Genomic DNA, 12,636 nt, shown 5'->3' with positions numbered 1-12,636 from the left:
GGTTGGCAGCAGGAAACCAGAGGCCAAACGCGGGCAGCGATGAAGAAGGGAAGAGGAAAGCTTGGTCGGCGCTAGGGCAGAGAGGAAGAAGATGCGTCGGTGGCTAGGGTTAGGGTTAGGGATCAGAACCATGCTCTGATACCATGTTGTAATAAAGAGATTTTTAAATCATACCTATTTCAGGAGAAATACATTCGTTTATATAACCACACAACCCTAAGCATCAACTTATTTACAAAAGATAAAAAGACTTATCTACCCTTGTTTCTCACAACAATATTCATTGGAGAGAGGAAAGAGAAGAGAGCAAGGATTGAGGATTAAAATGGGAAAAGTAATAAATTGAGTGTGTCCTTTGGTAAATATCAAAGTATAATCCGTCTTTTGTTCAATTCACAAACTTGAATGCGCCCTTTGGTAAATTGCCGTAATCTTTATACTAAGGTTTTTACCATCACTATGAGAGGATTAACCTAACTAATTCATTCTTTTTATAAGAATATAATTGATGAAATTATTGAATATGGTTGGAGTTGTAAGTGTAAGGAGGAATCAAATCTATGGGAAGTGTATGAATCTCTTCTTTTATATATTTTATGCATATTACTTTATTTATTATTTATTCTTTTTAATATTTTATTTTAGAACCTTCTAATTTAATATTTACTAGATAACATATATTAAGAATTTTTTGTTTAAAAACAGTTCTTTTTGATTTGGCTATATATACATTTTATAGAAAATTTCTTTTTTATGATGAATTGATTGGTTATTTTCTTTTTTATATGAATAAAATTCTTTATTCTTTTTTCTAATTGTTCAGTTTGGATTGATTAATTTTCTCTTTCTTTTTTTTTCACTATTAATAATACTAATTGAGATTATTTGCTCCGAGATAAATTACATGCATATTTGGCATTTTTCCATTCCTTCATTCCAATCTTCTTTATTTTCTTATACCTTGATTTAGAGTTAAATATTCCTGATGTTGTAGAATTTTACTTTTTCTTGGGCTTAATAAATAGTACTACGAGATTGAAGTAGAGATTTAAAACACGTTTCTGTTGTTTAGGTAATTGAGGTTGTACTTCAATTGAAGAAACCTTCCTTGGAGAAGGAACATATATCGGAATATGTGTTTGAATTATTACTGGGACTATTGGAGGAAACCTTATAAAGTAGAAAGACAAAGAAAATGTGGTAGCACAATCTACTTTTGAAACATAATATGGTCAGTAACACATACAACTTGTAAGATGATTGTTGATTAAATATTTATTTAAGACCTAGATTAACATAAAGAACCAGTTGTTAGCATTATGACAATCAAATAATTATCTACTTTACAAATAAACTATTATTCTATTAATGCAAGGTAGACTGTCACTTCGAGTGCAATGTGATTACTTCTAAGAAGATTAACACCCTACACTCTTCTTTCGAAGATCAAATTGCATATATCTTTACCCAGCTTTTCTCAATAGCTTGATTTGTATTTCTATGTGACGAGTGCAATGTGATTACTTCTAAGAAGATTAACACCCTACACTCTTCTTTCGAAGATCAAATTGCATATATCTTTACCCAGCTTTTCTCAATAGCTTGATTTGTATTTCTATGTGACAAGTTCGACGGACATGATAAACATTTATGCTCCACCATTAGTTAGAATGTTTGAAAGAATCAATGCAAATAACACTCTGATATTTATTAGTATTATATTTACCTAGTCTAGTTTCCTAATTTTGAGATTAGTTATTTATTTTGGAGTATATAAATACATATATTTCCATCCCATTTGCATAAAATATACCAAGTTTTCTTTTAAGGATCAAACCTGCGATAGTTTTGAGTGGGCATTCTATCAATTAGGAAAACATTCTCAGTCCTTATTTCCTAGGTTAGACTTCTATGATATTCAGACTCCTGGTCATGTCTCTTCTGAACTAATGATTCTACTAGTTCATATTAGACTATTATGTCCAAAGAGAAATTTTGATTTATTGAAAAAGAAAAAAATTAGAATATAGTGGCCAGATCAAGAGCAAGGAAAAATATGTTGGACAATTTTTTCCACGTGAACTTGTCTAGCTCAATGACTTAGTGACTAATAGGCATTGTAAAAATCTGACATACACATTGCCTGTACTACAATATTCATGAGAGGAAAAAAAACATATAGGTCAATAGCCACTTTGTTCGATAACATGTGGAACCTAAGGAGATCATTTCATGATTTGAAGGTTCCAGGAGACTTATTGAGTTGTCTTAGAATTGAATGTATCTATAATAACTTGAGGTTTTATGAAATCCTTGAGTCATCTTACGGTGAAGGATTGTGGAAAAGTTTGAAATATTGAAGATATAGAACACATTTGACATAGGTAGGTGGGGCGACCTTCCCTACCTAGGGAGAAGGGACAAGAAAACCTTTTCCAGTGACACTTTAGATTCTAGTTAAACATCGCTTAACATTAGCAGTTTAATTTTGTTCTGCAGTTCAAATGCTTCATTTCAAATGTTAATTCTATGACGTTCTTTTTATGCATACAGATAAAGAAGGAGATCAAACATAGCCGCATAAATACGACCTCAAAGGTTTTTGATCCTTTAATTGCTGATGGAAATTCTGCAACCACATACCTTCAATGGTTATTTAAGTGATGGATGCTCAACTACATCTCCCTCCCTTTTAATTGACTGATGATCCTATTATTGAATTTGTATGCTAAAGGTTGTAGATTTAATAAATAATGGAAGCACGGACCTGAGGCCTTCAGTTTTGGTCAGTGCAACAGCAATTGGTTATTATGGTATGCAGTTAGTAAATTTGTGTTTTCAATATTTCCTCTTTTTGCAATAACCGCCAATTACCAATATTTGTAGAATTGCATCCAACGGAATATTTTCTAAGCATTCTGTAGCTATAAGGTAAATTATTTTTATATGTAATATTTGATTTGTGCCAAAATATAAGATGATTCCAGAGGCAAAGAAAGTGGCAATCTTGATGACTTTTTATAACTTCATACTCAAATATGGTTACCTAGTACATCATTAGATAGTCTTTTTTTATTCACAACTCTTTCAAATTATAAAAAATCCTATGGTTTATTGTAGAGGTTTGAGATTAGGATTTCATAGTCAATAACTGAAATTAACACCACTAGATAATATCCGTAAAGATAGAAAGATTCTCTTTCTACAATATCTCTTTAGTTTTATCTATCATTAAAGGGGGAGAGATGGAAAATTTAAAAGAGAGGGTAGTGTAAGAGCGAGCGCACAACAATAGAAAAGGGAAGTGACAGCAAAGTCAGATGAACCTATTTCAGTTTTGGTTGTGCCAACCAAGCAAATTCTCTAAGTAGTTTACTATGATATGTTTATAAATTTTTAGAGATTAATTATTATTGGTCTTAAAATTTATGTGATTAATCTGAGTGCGGTCCTTCTATATCATTAGGCTTGATCCCTTATTATATTTAAATGAAATTTTATCCTATTTTAGTGTTGCAATCAAGTCTTTTTTGATCTCCTTTTTCCTCGATTAATTTGCGTTTGTTGCAACCCCACATCGCCTACTTGGGGTATTTATTGGTGGCATATTATCAAACAGATTAAATAGGAGGGTATATATTTCAAAGTAGAGAAAAGAACAAGACAAAAAGTTAGTTTTGAAAGAAAAGTAGATTTTGAAGCCAATGTTTTGAAGAAACAGTGCATCTTCCTCTCTTGTGTTTGTAAGGAATTAGGGCGCTAAACACGCTAAAACGTAGCGGAAAACATCTAATTCTTCCAGAAGATCCATACGAAGGGAAAGAAAATAACAACATATACTAAGTTTTGCATCATAAGAAGGTTATACCTTTGATGCGTGCACACGATCTCCCGACAGCTCGGATCTCAGCACGATCAAGCGTCCGTGCCTCTTTCGGTATCCACATGAACAAGTGTCTCCGTTTGTCTCACAAACTCACAAAGTGGAGAAAGAAAACTACCTAAGGTTGTGCTAGCAACCAAGAAGGTGAGTTTCGGCCAATGCAAGAGAAAGAGAGGAAGAAGAAGAAAAATTCACAATCAAAATGGGAGAAAAATGTTTTTTTGTACTTCATCCAATGAATAATGAGCATTAATTCAATTAATGAGCTTTAATGAGCATTAACACTCCATTAAGGACTAGCTTTGAACTCTTCATTTTGAATTCAATTTTGAAATTGAATGAATAATTAATTTCAAAATTCTTCTAATTCAAGTGAATGAATTAATCTCCATTAATCCTCTTTAGTGAATGAATTCACTGGATTCTAACTCAAGTCTAATTCGGATTTTATTGAATCCATATGGTTGGATTCACTTGAGTCTAACTCAATTAATCTCATATAATTTCGAATTCAATGAATCACTATTTCATTAATTCGAATTGACTCCTTGAGTCTAGTTTGAATTGGATTCAATTCAATAATTAGATCCAATTGAGTCTAACTCAATAAGTCCAATTCGGATTAGACTTAATCCAATGATTCATCATATGAACCAATCTACAAATTTACTTGTTCTGTGTGTGTGACCCAATAGGTTCTCGTAACGTTGGCAATGTATCCAAATCAACATTTAGATAGATACATAAGCAATGAGTGACATCTAGCAAGGCATCATTGCTACCCAAGTGACGAGAAAGTCGAGATCCGACCTAACCTGTCCGTGGCTATTATCTTATATGACTTGGTCCCTCTATCCTTGATATCTAGATTGATCAATGAGGCATAGACCGTGTCATCCTCTTATCAACCTTTGTGTTTCTTGATCTCTAAATAGACACACTCAATCAAATAAGCTCAATATCTCATATTGACTCATTTGAGCATGACCATGCTTTCTTGTGTCCCACTAATCAAGGGGTTATATCGCTTTCGTCATATGGAAGGGATAATTCCCATCTACATCACTCACATCCCTCCGCATAATTCATTGCATACTCAATGATCGACTTTATTGCCCACCTTGTTACAGGTGACGTTTGCCAATACCAAAGTATACAACTCCTTATGTAGGGAACCGTAGTGACTTCATGTCTAAGGATTATTTATACTAATAGTACATAAGAACGTTTATGACACTCATATAACGATTCATGAAACATTCTCATGGCAGGTCATTCAGTACATATTCTCTAATATATACCCATGTGTCAACTTGATATCTCATATTCATGACTTGTGAGATAAAGTCATCCGTTGACCTACATACTAGTCTCAACGTATTAATATTGTCCTTATATATTAATGCTTGACTAGGAATAGTTAAGAATAGTGTTCTATGTATATCTACAATATCTCACTATCAATTCAACCAATTGATATGGTTCCCTGCGAACATCTGGTCACCCTGACCTACTCTAGGCCTCCCCTCGAACATTCAGTCATCCTGACTTACTCCGGGTCTCCTCGCAAGCATCCGATCAAGGTGATCAGATGCTTGCGGGGAGGCTTGGAGTAGGTCAGGGTGACCGGATGCTCACAGGGAGGCTCAGAACAGGTCAGGGTGACTAAATGCTCACGGGGGGCCAGACCATGACTGTAATGGTGGTCCTTCGTTTAAGAGGAGGATTGTTGAGGTTCATTTAAAGTCCCTTATTGGGAAGATTTGGTAAAACTCATGGGTTTGGTAAAGATCATTGGTTTAAAAGGATATAGGACATCTCCATTGGCATGAGACTTTTTGGGAAGAGCTCAAGAGCAAAGCCATGAGGGCCTAGGCCCAAAGTGGACAATATCATGCCATTATGGAGATATGTGGGCATCCTTTGGGCACAACAGTGTTTACCTCTCGTTGAAATATTGTCAGACTTCTTATCTAGCTATCAATTTTCAATTTTCATTAGACTCGTGTGTATGATTTAGATGAGATTAGATATTGCCCATCTCTTCCAAAATATCTCCTTTTAGAGTTGTGTTAAGCTAGCCGATCTAACCTACTTGGATAAGGCTTGCTTCTTGTTGTTGTTGTTGCATAGAGTTGTGTTAAGCTTTCGCTTTGTTGTTTAACATCTCCCTATTTTCCCTTTTTGGATGTGAGAACTCTAATCTCACTTGTTTTTGTAACACTTTTATAACCTTTGTTGATTGCTACTTCAAAATATATTCGTCTCTCTTTCAATGTTTTTTCTCTCAAATAGATGTCAAAATATTACTCCAATTCCTCTCTTGTATCTTGCCCTTATATATTGGATAATATCAGCTTTGTTCAATCTCTTTCTAATATTTTCTTATAATCACAAGATGATTTGTCATTTTAATACAGTACAAATTTGTTTTTCTCAATTCTACACACATGTAATGTCATATCTCACAGTTATTGTTGAGCTTGTAATATTTAAAAATTGCCCTTCATACATTTTCATAAAGGCAGGTCTTGCACTTTGGAGTGCTTCTATAAGCATTCAGATTGTAACGGTGCAGGGTTTCAGACTGTAGTTTGTGCATTCATATCTTGCTATCCAAATGTTTGTATCATTTTCTTGTTATTGTTGTTTTGTAATAGGGTGACAAGAATTTCCTAGTATACCTATAATTTAGTGCAAAAAACTCATGGTGGGGTCCTTGATTTATGAATAATTTCTTCATGGGATTAAGGATTGCACAAAAGTTCAAAACTAAACCGTAATATTAGTAGTAAGCTAATATTCAGAAATTTATGCCCATTGAGCTGTAGTTACTTGGTTTCTTATTCTCATACTACATTCCTACATTAAAAGGACACCAATTAGTAGACTTGCATCAATGGCTTACAAAAGCTCAAAATGTTGTATTTATTCTGTTCTTAAAAAGAAAATCATAAATGTACAAATTCTTCTATCAAACTTTATTGTGTGCTTCTTATTCATTGTATTTTGTTTATCGTTCCTTTGTACGCTTTCAGGTACAAGCGAAACTACAGTTTTTGATGAGAAAAGTCCTTCCGGCAATGATTACCTATCAGAGGTGACAAATATAATATTATGTTGCAACCTTTTCTTTCATGTTATGGTCATGCTTTGAATTTTTTTTATTGAGAAATGTCTCCCTTTACCTTGAAGCTTTACTCTTCTAAATTGCAGTAACTTAATTCAAGATATAATCTTCGGCTGTATTATCCCTTTGATTGTTTTGTATTCACCAAAGTGAATGCAACTCAACATGCACATTAATCTGGTTTTCCTATATCCAGTTGCTGGACAGCACATCATAATCAAATTATTATTTCTTAACCTTTTGTTTGTATCCAAGTTCACCTGAAGTGCTAATCTTGAGATTTCATATGCTTTGCTCATTTTCAGGTTTGTAGAGACTGGGAAGCAAAAGCACTTGAAGTAGATAATGGTGTTAGATTGGTACTCATTCGTATTGGTGTGGTTCTTGGGAAAGATGGTGGTGCCCTGGGTCTGTTTTATTGATAAAAAAAGAACCCTTTATCTTTTTTTCACTACCTTTTACTTATATCTGTCATACAAATTGTGACATTTCTATAGGATTTACTCTCCAATACAAAGTTTTACCGTCTAACTTTTGTTTCTATCAGAATAGTTTTTTCATTGTAACCCAAATCCCAATGTTGAAGTTATTTATATGAATTTTAAGTAAATTTTCACAGTAGAGGTTTATATTAGATAAAGAAAAACGTTTTGAGTTTAATAAGCATAGGCCTCTCGTCATCATTATAGCTTTGGTCCTAATTATTGGGATTGGCTGCATGAATTTCTTCCGTCATATGGATTTTATCCATTATGTGAGTGAGTAATCAGGGAATTTGTTATTTTTTTTTAAAAAAAATGTCTTTTTTTCTGCTAAAAAGACTCCCTGACCCTCATTTATATGATATTTTTTTATCTTAATAAATTCTTGTGAGGTTTCTTATATTTGTGAGAATTCTAATTTTTCTCATTTAGATAGTTACCTTGTGCCACATCACTACCCTTTGATAGGTACTTCAGAATTCAGTTTCCATTTTACAATTCCAGTTCAAACCTATCAATTACAAGCCATAATCTACAACATACAATTTCAATTTATACCTAACAAACTTTTACTTGTCTGGACAACTTCAACTCACACTGTATAATTTAAGTTCATACCTTAGAAAATAGTTGGCGCCTTGAAATTTCAACATGCTCCTCAACTTCAACTCTGCCCTAAAATTCCATTTACATCTTGCAATTCTAGTTTCCACTTTGTAGTTTCAATTCATTTTGCAACTTAAACACAGGTCCTTGCAATTTTAACTGATCCATGAACTTTAATCCAAAGTCCTAGATTTCTAGTTCATATTCATAGTGTCTAATTTCAATTCTTTCCTTGCAACTTCAACTTACCCTTGCAATTTTAACTTGTACTCTGAAATTTCTTTCCAAATCTATCAACTTTGGTTTATTCCTTGCATTTTCAACTCATTCAGAAAGAGTATTTTAGAGCGTTCTATTCTAGTTCATGTGCTACAATTTCAAGTCATTCCTGCAACTTCAATTGATACCCTCACAGTTCTGCTATCGTTACAATTTTAATCCAGCAATTTTATTTCATCTTCTTCGATTTAAAATCATACCATTCAATTCTAGTTCATAGCTTTCAATTCTTGTTTAACTTATGCTTAAAAAACCATATACATACACTAAGTAGAAGTGCAAACAAATATCTTTTCATTTTTGGGCTGGCTTAATTCATTTCCTTGGATATGGTATTTCATTTCCATGAGTACTAGACAGAGAAAAGCAAAGTAAACATGTTAACTAATCATATCATTTCTTGGTAGTTACAAGTTATTTCATACCTGATGAAGCAAATTCTGTTCTCTTTCTTTAATTGTGTTATATGGGCGATTCTTTTTATGTTTTCTTGCTTTAAACAGGGAAGGACATTTACTAGCAATTGTGAAAAATATTTTGCAGCCCAGCAGCTTTCATATTTTGACCTCTATTTACAAATCTAAATATTGGCAATTTTAACTTGTTTTGGCTTTTGCTAATTTAAATGTTAGAATCCCATAGGTTATTGTTTACAAATTTGATGAGATTCAAACATAATTTATTTGAATTTCATGCAGCTAAAATGATCCCCCTCTTCATGATGTTTGCTGGGGGACCCTTAGGCAGTGGAAGACAATGGTAAACATCTTGCTTATGCCCATTCTTGGTATTGCACCTATACCTCTTCTTATGGAACAATCTTATATTTCATTAAGGACTTCTTTCAGTTTAAAAAGAATTGCCAACACCATGAATGCCAATCTTGCATTTTTTTTTTTCTTTTACTGGGACAAAGATCAGCAATACCAACCTGTGCCTAACATCTTATGCATTGCTGGTGTTGTAAAGCACAATGCATTGTTCATTTGGATGCAGTTAGTCTTTCTGCAGTGCCAATGTCTTTTACCAGGTTGAGCTACCAAGCATAATATAAGGCTGCAGCATGTGCTGGCATTAACGCACGAGATGCAAATCTAAGGAATCATATTTGGCAAATGATACCATCTATTTTATTGGCTTTATTTGAAAGTTTATCCCCGCTAAATGTAGACGCAAACAAATAAATCAATTAAGATTATTTTCTATATATCCTAGGGTTTGTGGTTTAAAATCTTGCACAAAAGTTATTTGAGTCTCTTCAATCTTCTTTTCCAGTATCGTACATCATTCCATTTTCTTTTGCTTTAGATAGAAATATTGTTATAAAGAGAAATAATATATTTGGTCCATTTTGTATTTTTTAAATTGCAACTGTTAGTGAACCCAAAGATGGAAAATGTTTTTCTGTGCAAATAATTGGCTTTAGAAGTTCTGTTGGAGAAGTAAAGTCTCATGATTTGTAGGTTTTCTTGGATTCATCTGGATGATTTGGTGAACCTCATATATGAAGCTCTGAGAAATCCATCCTATAAAGGTAAATCATCTTGATCATCAAATCAAGCATGCTTTTGCTTGGACAAGCAGAGCATTTATCTTCTTTGTTTTACAGTAAAAGTTAATTAGTTTATATTATGAATTTAGATGTTTACCTTAATTTGTTTGACTCACAGCATCACAAGTAACCTTTTTTCATGTTACATTCATTTAAGGATACTCAGTGGTATCTTCATACTACTGACTATCCTTTGATGTATAGAAACTCTTTTGTATGTATAACTTGGATCTGTTAGTTCCAAAGATCATAACAAACAACGAACTGTTAAAATGGATTCCAATTAGATCCTTCCAAATTTAATTGAACAAATTAATATTTAATTTATTTTAATTCATTTATTTTTAATCAAAGGAATTAACCTTGAATAGTTTCAATTATTTTGGGCTTCAATCTACATTCATCAACATGCCATGTTGAGGATAACTCTTTTGTGTGTGAATTCCTAAGCTCCTAAAAATATTGACACTGTACGTAATTAATTAAATTCTTTAATGCCACTTGAAGAATTTTCTCATCAGGTTAGACATACAAATTAGATTAATCTCTGGAAAGAAATCATCACTACCTAATATTATAAAAGGCTTGTTGACCTATGTTTAAATGAACATTGTGTTTGAATAGTTAGTTGAGTGTATAAATTGACATGAGATCGATGGATCAACTGGAAAGATTTTGACTTGTAAGGATGCCGAAAATATTTATAAATTTTGATAGAATATATTATGATATATGATATGTGCCTAGGTTAATCGATTTGCCCCCTATTTGCCTCCTCTGGTTGGTGCAGTTAGTACCTGCATGAGTGTTTATTCCAATAGGTCTTGGGGTCAATTCCCAGCGGATGCAAAAATGTCTGACCTCCCTCATGCAAAGGGCTGCTGTGCTAGGGCAAAATATCTCTTGTGATTTATCCCCTTCTAGAGTGTGTAGGGCTGCCTTGGAGGGGCTGTTAAGTTGACGGCTTCACCAATTAATTGATTAATAGATCTAAATAAGTTGTGCCTTTAGGTTCTATGCTCGTAACACACATTCTTTACGAAGAATGAGCTCTTTTTGTCTTGCCTTGATCAAATACTATGCGAGCTTTGTGTATGTCATATACGTACATCAGGCTTTGCATAGTTTCTTATTTTTTTCATTTGTGCATTATTTATATGTTGGATGAGATTAAGTTGCTTTTTCCCTCTTTGTATGCTCATTCCACATTACTTTAAATAGTTATTGTCAATTTTTTTATTTAGAGGTAAATATCTCATTAGTCGGTATGAGACTTGTTAGGTTGTATTCACAATATTTAAAGAATATTCTTGCTAATAGTGATATTTTCTGTTAGGAAAGTGTCACACTAAAGCAATATGAGCCATAGAGACAAGAGTAGAAGGGATTTCTGAAGTCTGAACCACATTAAAGGATCTTGTAGCATTGTGTTTTTTTTTTTTTCAATCTCTGATTTTATCATTGCAATTATTTTTTTTCTTATTGTACTTCAATTAAGATTTGTCGCCACACTCACAATATTTATTTTGCATTTTATTTTAAATTTTTTCTTTGCAATTTAGTTAATAACTTTATTGTTGCAAATATTTTTTATTGTAAATTATTTGTACTCCAACACTATTTAACGCTTGGTTTGAGTTACTATTTTTACACGAATTCAGTAAATCGTCTATTCACCCCTCAATTGGCCTTTCAAATTCTTCGTTTGGCATTAGAGCTTAAGGTTCTCATGATTTCTCAAGGAGATCCACATTATTATCCTCGTGATTAGTCAACAATAGAAGATGGTCTTCAGTGGATTGCTTTTCTGCATCCTAATTAGATATAAAACAATGTTTATATTGTTATTTAATAATTTCTATTTAAGATTAACATAGTTGGAACAGGATAAGGATTGTCATAAGATTGATTACCATGGAAATTGCAGGCGTTATCAACGGAACAGCCCCGCATCCTGTCAAATTGTCAGAAATGTGTGAGCAACTTGGTCAAGTTGTTGGTCGCCCATCCTGGCTACCAGTACCGGAGTTTGCCCTCAAAGCTGTCCTAGGTGAAGGTGCCTCTGTTGTAAGTATTCTACAATTTGTTTACATTTCTTACTACTCGTTATGGTATCAAGATTATGGCGCCTATCAATTCCAGGTTCTTGAAGGACAAAGAGTTCTCCCACTCAAAGCTCAGAAATTAGGGTTCTCGTACAAGTATCCATATGTTAAAGATGCACTTCGAGCCATCATGAGAGAGTCTTAACTAAACTATATCACTATTCCTTCTAAGAATATCGTGTACTTTTTTTTCCTTTTTGAAATTTAAGTTCCATTTAACATTAATCATCCAAGAAAAGAAAAGCATGATTTTGTGTAAGTTAAATAGTTGTGCTCTTGGTGTTGGTTAACAATCTTACCTGTGGTTTGGGAATTATATCCTTCCAGTAATAGATATGTTGTGTTTTTCAAAAGAAAATAATGCAATAGATGTTATAGCAAAACTTAGTAACACAAACGAGAGGAAGGAAAAGAAAGTCTGTTCTGTTCAATTTTGGGCGGATAAAGAAATGTCAAAAAAATGATCCGCGAAGAATTTTTGGATTTGTGTGTCTGCGCGCGCACACCTTAAAATAAACAGAGTGGCATAAGAGAAGAGATGGAAAGTAAATAGATAAAAAAAAAATATGAAAGAATGAATGGTTTGTAAGTACGACTCC

The 12,636-nt window shown here is 33.2% G+C and overlaps 1 protein-coding gene across 2 annotated transcripts in view; it reads left to right on the top strand.

Annotated features, from left to right (window-relative positions):
• The window catches only part of LOC122001475 (epimerase family protein SDR39U1 homolog, chloroplastic-like), a 39,917-nt gene extending 27,564 nt beyond the window's left edge, over positions 1–12,353 (top strand). For both annotated transcript variants that reach the window (XM_042556233.1, XM_042556234.1), the window contains exons 6-13: positions 2,554–2,598; positions 2,735–2,813; positions 6,922–6,983; positions 7,319–7,421; positions 9,079–9,139; positions 9,844–9,914; positions 11,860–11,999; positions 12,075–12,353. In XM_042556233.1, the coding sequence (XP_042412167.1) occupies positions 2,554–2,598; positions 2,735–2,813; positions 6,922–6,983; positions 7,319–7,421; positions 9,079–9,139; positions 9,844–9,914; positions 11,860–11,999; positions 12,075–12,182 (669 nt within the window). In that variant the 3' untranslated portion in view covers positions 12,183–12,353. The remainder of the gene's footprint in view (positions 1–2,553; positions 2,599–2,734; positions 2,814–6,921; positions 6,984–7,318; positions 7,422–9,078; positions 9,140–9,843; positions 9,915–11,859; positions 12,000–12,074) is intronic.
• Positions 12,354–12,636: the final 283 nt, after the last annotated feature.

Source organism: Zingiber officinale, chromosome 7A (genome assembly GCF_018446385.1).
Source record: "Zingiber officinale cultivar Zhangliang chromosome 7A, Zo_v1.1, whole genome shotgun sequence".
Taxonomy (NCBI): Eukaryota; Viridiplantae; Streptophyta; class Magnoliopsida; order Zingiberales; family Zingiberaceae; genus Zingiber; species Zingiber officinale.
Note: the sequence above shows the minus strand (reverse complement) of the source record. Positions and strands in the feature narration are given on the sequence as shown.